The sequence below is a fragment of the Pan troglodytes genome, chromosome 6 (genome assembly GCF_028858775.2).
Source record: "Pan troglodytes isolate AG18354 chromosome 6, NHGRI_mPanTro3-v2.0_pri, whole genome shotgun sequence".
NCBI lineage: Eukaryota > Metazoa > Chordata > Mammalia > Primates > Hominidae > Pan > Pan troglodytes.
The window spans coordinates 137,810,879-137,829,553 of record NC_072404.2 but is presented as its reverse complement, the minus strand read 5'-3'; the positions used below and the strand labels follow the sequence as shown (position 1 = coordinate 137,829,553).

Sequence of the window (18,675 nt, the reverse complement as noted above, 5' to 3'; positions counted from 1 at the left end):
GATTCAAATAGTGCTAGTCCCTAGCACTGAAGTATGTAGGAGAAATAAATTTCTAATCTTTGATACATAAATAAATTTTATTTCCTTTCTCTTTATGAAAAACATGTTATACACATATATGAGTCCATTGAAATAATATAATGCAATATATAAGTGCAATATTTATGGGAGGCATAGATTGCCTCAGCTAGAAATAATTTTAGAAATTGTCTGGTTCAGTGCTTCTTAGCATCTGTTTGGTTTATAGACAACTTTGAGAATCTGATGAAAGATACGGTCTTTCTCCCCCACCCCAAAAATGCCTCTACATACAAAAATTAGTACATAATTTAAGGGGTTCAAGAACCCTCTGACTCCCAAACTTAATACTCTTCATCTAAAAATGGAGAAATTAAGAAAGATAAGTGATATGCTCTTGAGGCTTAAAAGTTATTTTGAAGACATTTTCTGACAGTTTTTGTTTCTGAAGAAAGCTTTTTCTTTAAGAATTTCAGAACTAAACATTTGTCAGTTATTTGAGAAGTGTTCTCAGACTACAGCTGCATTTTATCGTGAGCATGCTCTCTTATCCACCCTTGATGTATTAGATACAGATGAGCTCTTTGCAATCGCATGCAAAATTAAAAATTTGGGGGTATTGATTGAATTTTTTAACATCCTTTTCCTCCCATAATTATTCTGCTGCATTCTCAGTAAACATTCATTAAATACCTGCCATGGTCCAAAGCCTGCACAAGATAACTATATGAATGAGACTCAGTTGCTGACTTTGATCTAGTACAGTTTAGCAACAGACTCATGAGCCTCTAATAGGGGAACTCAGAGAGAGGAGCAACTCATTCAGACCCAGAACTCTGAGAAGGTCCAATTTTAAGGTAGCATTAAAGTAGAATCTTGAAGCAGAGTAGCAGTTTGTCAGGCAAAGATTCAGATAGCCTAACTCTGCATGTTTGTAGATTTTACAATGCACAATTTTTTTTAGTTTAGAATATTTAACTTATTTTAAATCACACTTATGTGGCAATGTAGTTAGTGCTAAAATATATGGGATGGTCCATTGAAGACCCATTGCCTAACTTTATCAACCATACATCATCATTCTCTGAGCCATGAGGTCTCCAAACCTCAGAGTCATACTCCTCTCTGGCCTGCAAATTCTAGCCACTCAACAATGGCTCACAAATTCTTCCTTTGGAGTGTCTGTGCATCTTTCCCTTCTTTTCTATTCCTACTATCATCTTTCCATAGTTCACTATTCTACTAAACCAGACCCGCAGGATCCATATCAGACACTTTCACCAATCCTTGTTGGACGCAACCACCAAAATACATTTTCCTAAAATTAATTTATTCTGAGGCCCTGCTAAGAAACATTTGCCCCAAGTTATTCATAGGATACAGTCATCTAGTCTACTTATTATCTTACTTAAAGTCTCCCATAATCACCCATCATTCTTAGCACATTCTTACTCCAGCCAGGCAAGTACAAGAGCCCACGTGTTCAAGTCTCACCTTCACTGCTTTTTAGCTGTTGCATTTATCTTTTTGAGCATGTTTCCTTATCTGTGAGTTACATGAATAAAAAACAAAGCTGTTAGGAAAATGTGTGTGCTAACACGTGGGAAGCGCCCTGGCTTGTGCCTGACACATAATTGGCTCTCAAGAAAATGTAACTTTTTTTTTTTTTTTTTTGAGATGGAGTCTCCCTCTGTCACCCAGGCTGGAGTGCAATGGTGCGATAGTGGCTCACTGCAACCTCTGCCTCCCGGGTTCAAGCGATTCTCCTGCCTCAGCCTCCCGAGTAGCTGAGATTACACGTGCCCACCACCGGGCCCAGCTAATTTTTGTATTTTTAGTAGAGATGGGGTTTCGCCATGTTGGCCAGGCTGGTTTCGAACTCCTGACCTCAGGTGATCTGCCCGCCTGAAACTGTAACATTTCTAATGGTTGTTATTACCACCTTCCTCCAAAATGCACCTCATCTGTGTCATACAGTATTTCTTCTCTAAAAATTCCTCCTCCTCCTCCCCAGGTCATTTGTTATTTCTAAGACCATGCTTCAGGCTTACCTTCCCCCGATGTCTCCCCTAGACCTGCTTTCAGCAGTCCTCCCTCACATTTCCTGCATCACCAATAGGTTTGCCTCATGTTGCTTCCAAACTTTTCCTAGGGGCCTTCTCTTCCTGACAAAATTAGAACAGCTAGAGCGGCCCCCAAATTAAGTAGGTTGTCATGCAAAGTCATGAGCCTCCTTGACTTCATGCTTCTTTGAGGATGTTGAAATGTTCATGAAACAGATGAAACATTTGATCATTCATGTCTATGGATCTTTTCAGTAGAGATTTTCTGGTTCTGAGTTGAGATTGGAAGTATGTCTCATACTGCCTTCTACTTCCTACAGCCAACAACATTGTAGGCACACTTGACTATTTGGTGTTTCACACTGATTTTTCAAAAGAATTACTGTAATTTTTGAACCTTGTCACAGAGGAGCAATGGCTTTCCATTCTGTAGGGGAATATAGTAGGAAGTGTATATGGCTTGAGGGTTGAGGGATGTGAACCCCACATCAGTACATTGCACTGTGTCTGAGCTACAGTGAGTATATAATGAATATTTAATGAATGAGCACCGATCATAAGCAGTGTTTCACTGCATCATTGTACATCCTTTGGAATACGTTAGAACAGAGCAAATGAAAGTGTCTCCTCCAAATTTAAGGCTGAGGTTTTAGGAAGAAGTAAATCAAGGGAAAACTATTGCAGGGAAAAAAAATGCCCTTTAAGTTCCCCAGAAGAATCTCTTTTACTGAAAATTAGATTTTCTTTCCTCACAACCTCCTTGCTGAGCAAAGAGAAAGAGCCTATGAATCCCCGACAACATTTATCTTTAATGTCCTTATTGGGAACTGATCTTTACATTGTTTTGAAACAGTTTCATTACACAGGGCCTCTTTAATTTCTGCCAGCTTGTTGAATCTTAGAAAATAACTACTTTGCCTTCTCTGTAGCAGAATTTCAGGTAACTGCACTTAATCGTATTGTGGTCTCTCCTTTTTATACCAGTTCAGCTTACTGCAGAAAGAACCTTCAGCTTCAAAGAACACTTCTGCCTTCCTCCCCCACAACCCCCTCAGTTGGAAAGGTGGGGTGGGATGGTGGCTGGGAAATAGGGAGGAAATCAGTCAATTGCTAGCTGTCAGAGTTGTTTTAGGTGACTTTGTACTTCTTGAATTTAAGATCAACATGAACTATAGACATTTTAGGCCGGGAATTTAAATAGCAACAAAAAAGCATGGGTTTTGCTAATGCCAGGAATGACTCATGTGGTGAGAATGGTATTGTACTGATAATACAATACAGAGAGAAAGAAAAGACTGTGGTATCTGCTCTCTTTGTGTCGCTGACCTTGAGGAGAATTATAACTTGTTTGTTGCAGAAGTTGAGCATCTAATGTGCTGATGCACCTGTTCTTATATATTAAATGGCAAAGCACTTGCAGTTCCCTGTCATTGCTTTGTGGGTGAAATATTTCCTGCAATCTGGTGAACTGTTTTTTTTTTTTTTGTCTAAATAATGTATTCATTTGTATTTCTTGTATTTCTTATTTCTCATTCTATTTCAACATTCTAGTCTCATCATTATGTCTTCAAATATGTTTGGCTTTTTATTTTCAAGGTAACATGATTATGATTTTTTTTCGTATAGAGACCATGAACCAGGCATCTCCTGCTAGAAAGCTGGAAGAGATTCTTCATCTGGCAGAGCTCTGCATAGAAGTCTTACAGCAGAATGAAGAGCATCATGCAGAGGTGATGACCTGTTTTCACTGTAGTATAAAGCTATATGTAAGGCTTCACCATGGTTGTGGCTACACTGAATATGTGGCCTGCCCATAGTCTTGATACATATCTGAACATTTAATGAATAAGCACCAACGATAAGCAGTGTTTCACTGCGTCACTGTACATCCCATTGCACATTCACACATGAGAACATATGTGAATTTTCTAAAAACATAACTCCTATATATTACAAAGCAATTGTGTGTGTGTATAATTTCATGTTTATTCCTGACAACAAACACTGATGGGATCTGTGCCATGAGAAATTAGCTCATCAGTTATTGAAGAAGGGGGAAAGTTAATGACCACAAGAGGGCTTGCAATGACCCTAAGGCAACTTTCAGAGCTATTCTGCAAGAAGATATTTTTATTTCCCAAACTAAGGGGTAATTTCCTCTGGGCTTTTCTTTTTTTTTTTTTTTTTTTTTTGGTTCTGTATTTGCTGTCTCATTGGTAATAGCAAGACTGCAGTAACAAAGGAAAGAAATCTCACTCTATTTCTCTCATAATTCCATAAATAGTTTGCCTGCCTTTCATTGAGGGCAGTTAGTTAACATTGAGTGCATTTAGTTAACATTGAATGCATTTAGTTAACAGCAAGGGCTACAGAAAAGTCCTATAATTAATCAACCTGCATTGCCTTCAGTCCAAATGTGTAACTGGTAAGAGGCAAAGACAGAACACAAACCCGTCTTACAATGCTGCATCACGTGCTTTTCCCCCTATGCCATGATTGCTTTGGTTTAGAAATGTAAGTTAACGTGGAAGGGGAAAATTTGTGACATACTATAAAACAAAACTTTAGTAGAAAACAATCATAAGCCTATGTTTGATAACTCTAGGCTTTCACTCTCACCATCGAACTTTTCACTTTTTTGAATTAAGTTTTAATCAAACCTGTATTGTTTATAATTTTTTAAAGTTCTAATTACATATTAACATTCACTAAAGATCTGGAGTGGCTTTTCACCAAGCAAACTGCTCATTCTGAGACTTAAAATTCTCACTCTTTCTAATAGCCATGAGTTTGTTAACAAAAATGAAAGAGTTTTCTGACTTTGAGTTGGGTGGGGAGAATGTGTAGCATTAAATAAATATAATAAATGTCAGTGCCCTGACAGTGCTTTTACTCTTGAGGAAGCACATGAAATGAGCAAGAATAAAAATGACCAAATACATATGAGTTTACAGAATTTTTGTATTTAATGAAGCCTAGTTCTAAAAAATCTAAGAAACTACAGGAACTACATTTTAAGCCAATTCATAGAAAAGAGTACTCATGAATCCTTATAGGTAACTAAGATTTATTGTATCTGGTTATAAATATGATATCTGGTTATAAATATGATCATTCAAAACATCTGCTTTTAGCTCATACTGTGGAATCTAGTTTTTAGCTTGCATCTGTCATGTGTGAACTTGTTATGGATATTTTATTTTAAAGTGAAGAAACAGCTGCTTCAATAATTTGAAATGAATTCCCAGGAGGTTCTCTTCTAGGCTGGTAACACAGCTATGTTACAATGAAAGTGATTATGTGATAAAATATATGTATGTTTTGTCTTTGTCTTTTGTTAAAAGGCATTATTGTCAGAGTGTTAGGTTTTTTGAATTAAAAAATCTATTAATAATTGGATATTCAATTGCAGTATATATTTCAGCAAAACAGGTATATCTTTTATTCTCAAACATTTTACAAAAACTAAAAATTAAATGTTAATTATACTTCTTGCAATCACTAAAATGCTTGTCAAAGTATAATGTATCCAAACACAATTAAAATGTATATCTTATTTACTAATCCACAAAATACAGTTGACTTTATTAAATAGAGATAATCATTATTCATAAATATCACTATATGAGATACTGAAATATAGGACTATTATGATGACCTTTTTTAAAGATGTTTTGTAACACTATGGCAATTGTTCTACTCTGCAATGCTTCCAAATTCTTGGAAACCCTCAGGGAAGAGAGGTGAGTAAAATGATTTCTACTATTTTATTAGCATAGGATACCTCTTTTATGTGAATTTAAAACACAATCTACTCTGATTGTAGTCCATTTTATAGCCAATTAGTCCTTTCTTTGAAATTACAGAATGTCTGTTTTTCTTTGAATGTGCTAATTTTTGTTATATTGTTTTGTGTGTGTATATTATTAATAATTGCTTGCATAGTTACTGATGGCTGTCTAAGTAAAACATGACTGAAGGGATGTTGATATTTAGTTTGTGTCTTTGGTTGTTTTTTGTCCTTTAAAAAACAAAGCAAAACAGAAAATCTCACGTTTTCTCTGAACAATATTGGGGAGTGAATTGGTCTGATTCCAGACTGACTTCCAGAGTGAATTGGTGGACTGCATTCTGCACTGATACTTATTTTGCTGGATGTTCAAGCTAGAGTTCCTTTGCTCCATGAAAGAGCACCTGGCTCAGCTCCCTTGGTGGAGGTTAATGTATCTGCCTCAAAGAGACCTTCAAGTGGCTCGCATGTCAGCTCCTTTTATTTTCATTCTCCCTCTCTCCACAGTGGCAGTTTACTTTACAGGGCTAAGAGGTTGTTTCTATCCTTCAACAATTTCTCAGTTAAGCAGGTTTCATGTCCTTCAGATCTTTGACAGTAACTTACCAGGCAGTTTTCCCTTCTCTTTGAAGGCCTTTCAACCTCTCTTCTCAGGCTTTTCTGCAGAATTCCTGTGTTTTCTCCTTAGAAAGATAGTTTAAGTTCCTTTCCAGAAAATCTTTAAGGCTGTCTCCACATTTCAGTGACCAGACCATCTCTGACCAGATATTTTAGGCAAACTGATCTGACAACTCTCCATCTAAAAGCCACTTTCTTTGACAGAGCTAGGAGGTGTCAGATGCCTGCTGAAAAAGCCATAGTCCCTCACCAGTATGCCCCCCTCCACATACACCATTTTGCTGATAAGAAAACAGACCCAGGAAAGTTGAGCAACTCACCACAGGTGCACAGCTAGTGAGTGATTGGGTGAAGACTCAGGCCAGGCTCCAGACCTGGACATTTTCCAATAAACCACATTGCTGTTTTGCAATTTAAGTAGAATTGCAGGAGTGATTGTCCTGCCTTAGTTCTGCTGACAGATTTGAACCACAGCATCACAACAGGGATGTAGATGCATAGCGTGGTGATCACAATGCAAACCTGGTGATGTCCCTTTCCATTCTGTCATTCTCTTCCTTCCTTGTACTCTGGTATATCTCCAAGGACTCTGCCTAAGGGGGATGGATGGAGTGCGGAGAATATCAGTAGAAGGGCTGAGAGGGAGGGATCATGAAAAATATGAGCACGACTCAAGTCGTTACTTGGTTGCTTATTATTACAGCAAAATATTGACTTAAGATCCTTAAAATATTTTAAATACGATGTCATCCACCAAATCCATTCCACCGTGGGCAAGAAGGTTGTTTGGCAGTAATTTGGTATTTGCAATGCAGACAGCTCTCAGTTCACTGCAAATGGTTGATTCATTTGCTGGGGGGCTTCAACAAGAGCCTGGACAGTGAGAGTTCAGTGTGAACACACGTATTTGTGCATATGTACATTCCCCTAAACATCAGTATCTGAACCAAATTATGCTTCTGGTTGGATTCTAATGTAAAGAGAAAGGGTATTTGATTTTTTTAATTTATTTTTGTTTGTGTGTACCCTTATTCCTGTCCAACTGGCATGCGTGCCTAAGGAATATACTAAAGTGTGGTTATACAAAAGAATTGACCATGAACAAAATCGATTTCCTGTCGACCAACTAGATTACAATAGTCTCAGCAGTTGAAATGACCTCAATTACACATTGTTGATATCTGGATAGTCAGTGAGATAAATCTTTTTTAGGATGGGTTCAAATTTAAAGTTATATTAGCCTCTGGACCAACAAATGTCCCTCATCTTGGAAGAGGATGACCATTAAGTAGCTTTTATACAGCTCAGGTATAGAAGTAGAATTCCCATTTCAGCAGTGACTGTCAAAACCAATTGCATGAGCATGAATGCTCTACCAAAAATGTTTGTTCATTATTTACTGATTTATAATATATATGAATGAGGATAATACTTTACATTCTCATGTTTTGGAGCATTTTCAGCTCATCATCTCACTTGGTTATTGCTATATCTATGTTTATGAACCTGATTATCAGTGAATCACGGAAGTTGTAAAAAACTTATGATTAGTTAGACAATAGGTGTCACCTGTTCATTCGTCTGTCCCTCAAGAGAACTTAAATATTTTTAGAATATGGCCCTTAGAATCATGTTGCTGTGTATGTGAGTATGTGTGTATGTGTGTGGCAGGGGCAGGGGATACTATAGACACTGGATTGTCTCCAGAACCTTTAGGATTATCAACAAAGTACAGAATTGCAAACTAATCTTGTCTTGGGGAATAAATAGGCACAAAATATATTTCAAAGTCAGACTCACTGTTTTTGCTCGTTTAGGCAGCCATCCTCCTTTTTTGTTTTAAGTTATAAATTTTTATTATATTTTGAGGGCAAAAGTAATAAGGCCAGGTGCGGTGGCTCACACCTGTAATCCCAGCACTTTGGGAGGCTGAGGCGGGTGGATTACCTGAAGTCAGGAGTTCAAGGTCAGCCTGGCGAACATGGCGAAACCCCATCTCTACTAAAAATACAAAATTAGCTGGGCATGGTGGTGGGCACCTGTAATCCCAGATACTTGGGAGGCTGAGGCATTAGAATCACTTGAACCTGGGAGGCAGAGGTTGCAGTGAGCCGAGATTGTGCCACTGCACTCCAGCCTGGGCGACAGAGCAAGAGTCCACCTCAAAAAAAAAAAAGTAATCAAAGGCCTCAGGTTTTAATAAAAAGTAGAAAAGATATAAAGAAATCAGGCCATAAATCAAAAGATACTAACAGTGGTCTGATCTGCTGATGGTAGATGGATGGATGGATGGATGGAGAGAGAGAGAGATGATAGGCAGTGTGCCATATGCCTCCCTTAAGAAGACACTGTATGTGTAAGAACTTGGTCTCTAGGCTCCAGCTGACTTAGATTCAATCATTGCTTTGTTATCTACCAACTGTATGACTTTGGGCAAGTTATTTAATCTCTGTTTGCTAACCTATAAAGTAAGGATAATTGTACAATCTACCTGAAATAATTGTTTGGGGGATTAAGTAAGATGATGTTTATAAAACCTTTAGAACAGTACTTGGCACATAAACACCATTTAATTTGTGTTGGACATTATTTTTAAAACACATAAACTCACATAAGATTTATATGAATTTCAACACATATTTGTAATTACTGATTGCGGTAGTCAACACATATTTGTAATTACTGATTGCAGTAGTCAATTATTACATTTGCACAGCAATAAACTTTTATATTTATTTGATTTTCACAGCAACACTGGGAGAGGTTAGGGCAAGTATTGTTATTGCCTATTTGCAGATAAATAAATGAGAATCCACCCAGTGAACTGATTTGACCGTTATCACTCAAGTATCATCACTAAGCTCAAAAGCTCAGTACTCTGCTTCTAGGTTCAGGGTTCATTTTTACCTGCCACTGTTGTAAACTATATTTACTACAAAAAAAAAAAAAGGCTTCCAAGTATTGTCAACTTGCCACATATTTGTATTGCTTATTTGTATTATTAATCCTGTATAAGTTTTTTGTTTTTGTTTTTGTTTTTTTTAAGACAGTGTCTCGCTCTGTCACCCAGGCTGGAGTGCAGTGGCGCGATCTTGGCTTACTGCAACCTTCACCTCCCGGGTTCAAGCGATTCTCCTATCTCAGCCTCCTGAGTAGCTGGGGTTACAGGTGCACACCACCACCCCCAGCTCATTTTTGTATTTTTAGTAGAGACGGGGTTTCCCCATGTTGGCCAGGCTGGTCTCGAGCTCCTGACCTCAGGTAATCCGCCCTCCTCTGCCTCCCAAAGTGCTGGGATTATACTTGTGAGCCACCGCACCCTGCCAGTAGTAAGTTTTTTAAGCTGAAGGACTTAAAATCAAGGTTTGTTTTATATTTCCCTCTTAAGCAAATTAAACATTGCCTTCTGCCTCTTCCATCTCATTTACACTAATTAGTGGCTTAGCATTAAAGCCAAAAGAACTGTAACCCAGATAATCATGACTTCTGTTTAGTACCCTGTAGATGGATGCATTTCTGAGGGAGGTTTTCTCCTCCCTTGTGGAGACCTTGATGCTGTTGAACCTCAGCCACCCCACAGGAAGTAATACCCTAGGGAGGGAATTATACAGCCCCTCATCTTCCTACCAACCCAGGGTGGGATGGCAAGAAAGAGAAGGGGACAGGTTGTAGACAAGACCCTGTATTCTCAAAATAACTGCAACTGTTGCTTTCATTTTTCAAAGACAGTGATTGCTTAAAGCGTTCTTTAGCCATCATTAGGAGAAGAGGCATTCATCACAGATTGGCTTACATTCATTAAGAATAGCATCATCAGGAGTACAACTTGAGATATAAATATATACTTCTGCAAAACAATGAAATTTTCCAGTTGATGGCAAAATCTTGCCAACCTGAAGCTGTTTTGAAAAAAAAAAAAAGTGTATTCCATTTTATTTCATTCCTCATCCTGGCTCTGTCTTCCAAGTTAACTTTAAGAAGACCTTTAGGAATTTTTCTCAGAGTCCTGAAACAACCTGAACTAACATGACTGTTATTTTCTTAATTTTAACCTTTTGCAAAGATATTGGCTGTGAACTGGAAGTGAGATTTTGAAAATGTCTCTTTGCAGGACTGCATTTTTCTGTGCTGCTCTACTCAGAGTTGAGAATCTCAGGTTCTTCTTTTGTCACCACTATAGCTACAAAAGATAGGCGCAAGATCTGTGTAATGAAATCATGTATACTTTTTTGTGTGTTTTTACGTTATGTCATATACCCATTTTATCACATATTTAACCAAAAAATATTCAAAGGTAATATATGCAAAAAACAGTATGCTCAATTTTCATCATACATACCATTCCCAACCAGTTTTCACATTCATATATTGGTCATAGCATTGAGCCAGGCATTAAAATGTCCCCAACTCTCAAATCTATTATTTTATACTACACTGTTCTTCCTTAAGTCAGCCTTTACCATCTGCTAATTAATTACATGGCAATCTTTTTAGTTACTGATTATTATTTTATATCTGTTATTTTAAGGCCATATTTACTATAAATGTGAAACATGAAATTTTTATAAACATGGAAAGTTCTTAAGAAAATAGTGTGTCAAAATTTTGCAATCCCCTTTTTTGTGGTTTGTATCTTCCTGTTATAATCCAATTCATATTTGAAGCCAGGTGCCGTGGCTTACGCCAGTAATCTCAGCACTCTGAGAGGCCAAGGCCGGCAGATCACTTGAGGCCAGGAGTTGGAGACCAGCCTGGCCAACATAGCAAAACCCCGTTTCTCCTAAAAATACAAAAACATTAGCTGGGCATGGTGGCATACATCTGTGGTCCCAGCTACTTGGGTGGCTGAGGGATGAGAATTGCTTGAAGCTGGGAGGCAGAGGTCGCAGTGAGCTGAGATCAACCCACTGCACTCCAGCCCAAGTGACAGAGTGAGGCCCTGTCTCAAAAAAATAAATGAAATGATGACTGGCTGCTGAATGGAGAATGGATGTGAGCAAACACTTTTCATAAAGAGCAATTTGCAATGTGTGAAGACTCTAAAATGCATACCCATTAATCCAGTAATTATTAGAAGTTTATCCTAAGGAAATAATCAGTGCTATATTCAAAGATATTTATGTAAAAATATTTACTACGCTATCATTGAGAATAGCAAAAAATTGAAAACAGCCATTTTAATAGGGTAATTGGTAAAAAAATAACAGTATATCCTTATAGTAGAAGATTATGCTATTATATTAAAAGTGAAATCACAGGAAAATCTTATAAAGTGTAATACCAAATGTTTTAATGTTTCTATTCACAGAAAAAAAAAGAAATATTGGAAGTAAATACACCAAAAAATTCAGAATAGATATGTTTAAATTATGAGATACAAATAATTTTTCTTTTTTGTTTTATATATGTTCTAAATGTTGTAAACTAATCGTGTATTTCTTTTATAAAGGAATAAATGTCCTTGTACATTTTAATTCTATTTTCTATTTCATTCATCAGTGCCAAATGTATGATTTTAATGTGTACCTATAAAATTTTTCTCAGGTTAAAAACTATTATATTTTGTTTATCATACCTGTTTGTGAAACTAAGACATGTTATAAAATATTTTCAACTGGCACAGTACTTGTGCATGTTTCTAAAAAGTAATCTACTTCTCTCCTTTATGTTTTTATCCTTTTGTAGGCATTTGCCTGGTGGCCTGATTTATTGGCTGAACATGCAGAGAAATTTTGGGCTTTATTTACAGTGGATATGGACACTGCACTAGAGGCTCAACCACAAGACTCCTGGGATAGTTTTCCTCTTTTCCAACTGCTTAATAATTTCCTCCGAAATGACAGTGAGCATTTGCGTTTTCTTTCATATGTGAAATGGGGAGGGGTGGGAGAATGTTGAATGCGAATGTATTTTTACTGTGCCCTCGCACCGGCCTGACAAGAGTTCGCATGGGTAACATTTAGGTTTGCTCAGCCTGCCCGATTATGTCAGGCCAGAGACTAAGGGAGCCTGGGGAGACTCCCACACTCCAATGGGCTCTGAAGGTGCTCTCATTTGCATCCTCCTACCTTCACTGAAGTCTGATAACCTAGGCACCCTTCTTTATGAACTTTATTGTACCTTATGAATCTGAAAATCTTCAAAGGCCGGCATTTCTAAAGTACTTGAGAACATTTACATCTCTGAAAGACCTTAATAATTCATTATTGTAGAAATCATGTTATGTTAAGGCTCCTGCTTAAGTCCATTGCGGTAATATTGCTGGCCTGAGAGTTGGTTCATTTGTACAGATGATAGGCAGATATTGCTGTGTGGTATGACTTGCTCATTCAACATTTAGAAATTAAGGAGAATGTAAAAGCTCTCTATTGATACTTTTATTCTCAATTTAATAATAAATTTTACAGTCATTCTGGTAGATGGTCTTCTAGCAAACAAAACAGTTTTTTATCAAGATTTTAACATACGGATTCCTAGGCCTTTCCTGTGATGCTTTTTTAAGTTTCATTTAGTCTCAAGTTTGGTTACCACTGACAACCTTTGTTTCAGCACTTGAAGTGACCATGGAGTCACTAATTCCCTACTGAATAAAATTCTTGTCGTGATGCACCAAGGTGAACTCTGCCTCCTCCTAACCTCTGGTTCTGACCCATTCTCTTTGATCAATGCAACAGTTGTCTTCTGTCATGTATTTTCTTCTGCTACTCTTTATTCCTATATAAAACAACTCTGTCTCACGATAGGGTTTTCGTGCCCATTGCCATTCTCATCACCTTACCCTGAATAGACCTCACTCCATTTCTCAGTGTTCTTCTGGAGTGTGGTGCTCAGAAGAACACAGTGCTCACCATGTGACCTGAATAACCCAGACCCAAATGAGAGGTGCTTTCCTTCCTTCTTCCCTGTCTTCCTGCAGCCCAAGTCTGCTCTGACTCTCCAAGGAACTTTTTCACACTGTTAATACATTTGGAACTTTTTTTATTATACTTTATTTAGAACATTTTATATGTTAAAACTGCACATGTTTTTGCTGCTCTCATCCCAGAAGGCCACTGCTATATCTTTCTGGTTGTAAACCTAAACTCATGTTTTTGTAGTTGTCTTTGTTTAAAGAAAAATCTTTATTGGTTTTGTTCATGGCTCTAGTCTAGTCTTTCTTAACTTCCTTTGGTTGTTCACGTCTTTGAGTCTGTGGTAAAACTGGTGGGGGGGAAATCACATAGACATGAAATCATTTGTAATATTGTACTTTCCATGGACATCCTAAATTTAGGGCACCAGGTTAAAAACCTCTGTTCTAGTAAGAGAGGCATCATGTTAGAGTAATTAACAACATGAGCTTTGGTGCTAGACAGATTCACGTCTCTCTGTCACTTACTACTTGACCTTTGACAATAGCTTAACCTCTCCAAACTCTAGGTGCTATATCTATAAAAGAAGGAAAACAATAGCACCAACAGTGTCATTGTCAATGAGCATTAAATAAGATGATAACTCACATATAACACGTGATAAATACTGTAGATTTTGTTACTTATTCATTCTCCTATCCAATTTCATTTCATTTCCAAAGATGTTATTATAAGCTTACAATTCCTACCTTAGATTCAACCATAAGGCCTGCTCTCAGTGGTTGTTAATAAAACCACATGCAATTATCCATATGCGAATCATTCATTCTGCAAATTATCCTAAGCCAGGTTTTTTGTTTTGTTTTGTTTGAGACAGAGCTTGTTCCATCGCCCAGGCTGGAGTGCAGTGACACTCCCAGTGGCACTTCCAGTGGCCTCCCAAGTTCAAGCGATTCTCATGCCTCAGCCTCCCAAGTAGCTGGGATTACAGGCATGCACCACCACGCAGAGCTAATTTTTATATTTTTGGTAGAGACGGGGTTCCATCATGTTCACCAGACTGGTCTCAAAATCCTGACCTCAAGTGATCCACCCATCTCAGCCTCCCAAAGTGCTGGGATTACATGTGTGAGCCACTGCACCTGGCCCTCAGCCAATTTTTAAGTTCCAATTTGGTTCCTTCCTGCCAGCTAGCCAACGTGGAATGACTGTCTTCCTTTCCCAATCTTCTGTCATCATTCATTTTCTGCTATGAAATTACAGTCAGGTTTTTAATATTATCTTAAGACAAATGTATAACAGTAAACCGGCTGCCAAAAATAAGTATATATATTAGGCATTAAGTCCCCTAAATGAGAATAAGTAAGTAAGGTATTTTTGTTTTGTTTTGTTTTTTTGTTTTTTGTTTTTGAGACTTTTGTTTGTTTGTTTTGTTTTGTTTTGTTTTGAGATGCAGTCTCACTCTGTTGCCCAGGCTGGAGTGCAATGATGCGATCTCGGCTCACTGCAAGCTCCGCCTCCACAGGCGCCCGCCACCGCACCCCTGGCTAATTTTTTTGTATTTTTAGTAGAGACTGGGTTTCGCCATGCTAGCCAGGGATGGTCTCGATCTCCTGACCTCGTGATCCCCCCACCTCGGCCTCCCAAAGTGCTGGGATTACAGGCATGAGCCACTGTGCCCGGCCATATGTAAGATATTTTTTAACACTGTTTTCTCTATTTGAATGAAAACTCACGAATCAAACATACTTAGATGTATGTTGGGGGTTATTTTAAAATGAGGCATTATTCATCGGAGAAATGCAAATCAAAACCACAATGAGATACCATCTCACACCAGTTAGAATAGTAATCATTAAAAAGTCAAGAAACAACAGGTGCTGGAGAGGATGTGGAGAAATAGGAACACCTTTCCACTGTTGGTGGGACTGTAAACTAGTTCAACCATTGTGGAAGTCAGTGTGGTGATTCCTCAGGGACCTAGAACTAGAAATACTATTTGATTCAGCAATCGCATTACTGGGTATATATCCAAAGAATTAGAAATCATGCTGCTATAAAGACACATGTACACGTATGTTTATTGCAGCACTATTCACAATAGCAAAGACTTGGAACCAACCCAAATGTCCAACAATGATAGACTGGATTAAGAAAATGTGGCCCATATACACCATGGAATACTATGCAGCCTTAAAAAATGATGAGTTCATGTCCTTTATAGGGACATGGATGAAGCTGGAAACCATCATTCTCAGCAAACTGTCACAAGGACAAAAAACCAAACACCGCATATTCTCACTCATAGGTGGGAATTGAACAATGAGAACACATGAACACAGGAAGGGGAACATCACACACTGGGGCCTGTTGTGGGGTGGGGAGAGTGGGGAGGGATAGCATTAGGAGATATACCTGATGTTAAATGACGAGTTAATGGGTGCAGCACACCAGCATGGCACATGTATACATATGTTACTAACCTGCACGTTGTGCACATGTACCCTAAAACTTTAAGTATAATTTAAAAAATGAGGCATTATTAATGTTCACCATCAAGCAATTAGGTAAGATGATGAATATTTTAACTTATTCAAAATATTGTAATTTATTTTATAGAGAAAACAAAATATGTTGTGGATTTCTTGGAAGTTTTGTTGGAGAACTTCTACTACAATGAATTAATATTTTTTGATGATATTCCATTCATCTACAATGGAATATTCATTCATCTACAATGAATGGAATTACTTATCTACAATGAATTACTTATCTACAATGAATGGAATATCATTAATTCCAATGAATTAATATTTTTTCATATTTATTTTTAAGAAGAGGTTTTTCAATGCAAGTGTAAATTTGTGGGGTAATAAAACTACATAATTTTCATAATTATAACTATAAAATGTAATTTTCAATCATATTTACAAATATTTAATTCACATATTAAATATGTTTTATATTTCTCTCCTGATTTAACTATTTCTATACATTGACTACATATCATCTTGTGTTATTTTGTTGTACCGTACTCAGTCAAAACAGAGAAGCATTTAGTACTCATCTCTTTTGAGCACTCAATTTTGAGGGTAAGTCTAGGTCTTGGCTTTTATTTTATGGTGATTTGCAGATTTTAGAAAACCTCAATTATTTCTGAGAAAAACAGCTCCTCCATGTAGAGAGGTAAACAGAAAAGTTCCCCAGTGTCATACTTTCCTTTTGGTACTGAGAGTGTGGTGTGATCTGGGGAACTGAAATAAAATGCAGTGACTTTTACCCCAAACTCACAAGTTTCCATCCAAAATCAATACCACTGAGTAGCTGATAAAACATAATTCTTCCAGCTATTAATATCACCCTTGGTGATACTGAAGACCATTGTTAATAATTGTGTGTTTGTTTTATTACATTCCTTAGATACTGAGTTATTTAGTGAATTCAATTCAAATGTTTAATGTCAACCTGCAGCTGCCCCCAAATTGTCCTTTTGGAAAACTACGGGAAAATATTGAACTTCTATTCTTTTAGTACCCCTTGAAAGAAAAAGAAATTCTTACATTGCGGCCATGGCATTACAGTTTTTACCATGTTGACCCAATTAGAGTTATTGTCTAAATTCGAAATAATTACAACTTTAACTAGCCAAAGGTAATAGGACAGAGAGCTCTGAATGTCCAATATTAGGAAGGGAGTTAATTTGTTGAAAAACAGTGCTTGCTTACATCGGCATCAGTCTGTGTGTTTGTGCGTTACACAAAATAGGCTGCTAATTATATTTAGATTTTTAAACAGTTTGTGATTTATTACTAATAATGTTGCATATTTATGTTTGCTTTCCCAAAATTTAAAATTACTAAGACCTCTCAAACTGATGGAGACATTAGTTAGAATTTGTACTTAATTAGTGGCTTGAAAACTTTATAGCTGAGTTGGGGGGTGGTTCATGAATAATTCAGTCGTCCTAATTGGTTTCTTATCTTCCTTAGATTAAAATTTGTATGCTTCGATGTTTAAAAATAGTTTTTTATCTTTTGGAGTATGGAAGGGATCTTAAACAAAACTCTTCATTTTCTAGCTGTGGAAACCTAATGCCTAGAGGCAGGAACTCAGGCGGGGGGCTTGACAGCAGGGAGTTAAGGACAGAGATGAGTCAGAGCCTGAGTACTGGGTCTCCAGTTCAGTCTCATTTCACTGTATAAAAAGCAGATTCTGGGCATTTATAAAATAATATAATCTTTTTAAGGAAGACAAGAGAGTCCTTGAACTTTTATTTTTTAATGAGGAAATATTTATAAGGGCGTTGTGTTGTGGGGGGCAGAGGAAAGGAGTTGGTTAAAGAGTACAGAAAGGATCAGATAAAGGTATGTGTGGTCTCAGCATGTATGTTAGGAACCATCTGTGACAAGACTTCTAGAGACTGAACTAATTAGTGAGGGAAGGTTCAAGACAGCAAATTCGGTTTCTATTTTAAGGAGAAAAAAATAAAAAACATCTGGGGTGTGTGCCTTTCCTTACAGTTAGCCATGATTAGAGAAAGTCATAGCTTGGAGAACCCTTGGAGATGAAATGTGGAGAACCCTTGGAGATTAAATGCAGTTTTCCTCAAGGGAAGAGCACCAGCTGCACCACAATTTTAGCAACCGTCCCCAATGTCCCACCCCTCACAGACTCACTCACTGACTCCCAGAGCAAGACTGATGATGAAAACAAAGTCAGCTTCCATTTCTGGCCAAAAAAGACCAAGCTCTCACTTCGCTCTCTACCCTGCCTTCATCTACCCCAATCTACTCCCCTACTAAAGAGGTAATTTAATGGGCAATCAGTTTAAGTGGTATCTAAGGAAACAATTTTGAAAGAGAGATGTATTCAAATTGAGGGAAGATAAATGTTTTCATAATGAAGTAATTGGCACAATGGTTCAATGATACTGAGTGACTATAAAGCTAGTACAAATAGATTCTACCCTTGCACACTATTTCCATAGTTGTTCTGTCAATAATAGATAAGGCAAGTGACTGCTTCTGACAAATGAAAGCCATCTGCAAATGGCACAAATCATTTCTTTCAGCACTACTGAAAGGCAAACCCTTGGAGCTAGTCACCTTTTAATCTGTGGATATGCTAGCAAGTGGCAAATGACCATTCTATTGGGAACTGGTTCCCAACTGAAAAATACCACGGTGCTGCTTCTTTAATTAACAGCCTTTTCACATTGCTAGCACATTAAAGTCATCCCAAAGAACACCCGTGCTTATATAATCAATGTCACAGCATCTCTGCCTAAACGAATAATAAATGTTCCTGCTCTACACTAAGTGAAAACCTATTCTTG

General features: G+C 37.5%; 1 protein-coding gene across 11 annotated transcripts in view; it reads left to right on the top strand.

The window, feature by feature from the left end:
* CADPS2 (calcium dependent secretion activator 2) overlaps nt 1-18,675 on the top strand; it is a 567,091-nt gene that overhangs the window by 466,582 nt on the left and 81,834 nt on the right. For all 11 annotated transcript variants that reach the window (XM_009454114.5, XM_001146755.6, XM_054687681.2 and 8 more), the window contains 2 exons: nt 3,708-3,811; nt 12,175-12,331. In XM_009454114.5, coding sequence (XP_009452389.2) covers nt 3,708-3,811; nt 12,175-12,331 — 261 coding nt within the window. The remainder of the gene's footprint in view (nt 1-3,707; nt 3,812-12,174; nt 12,332-18,675) is intronic.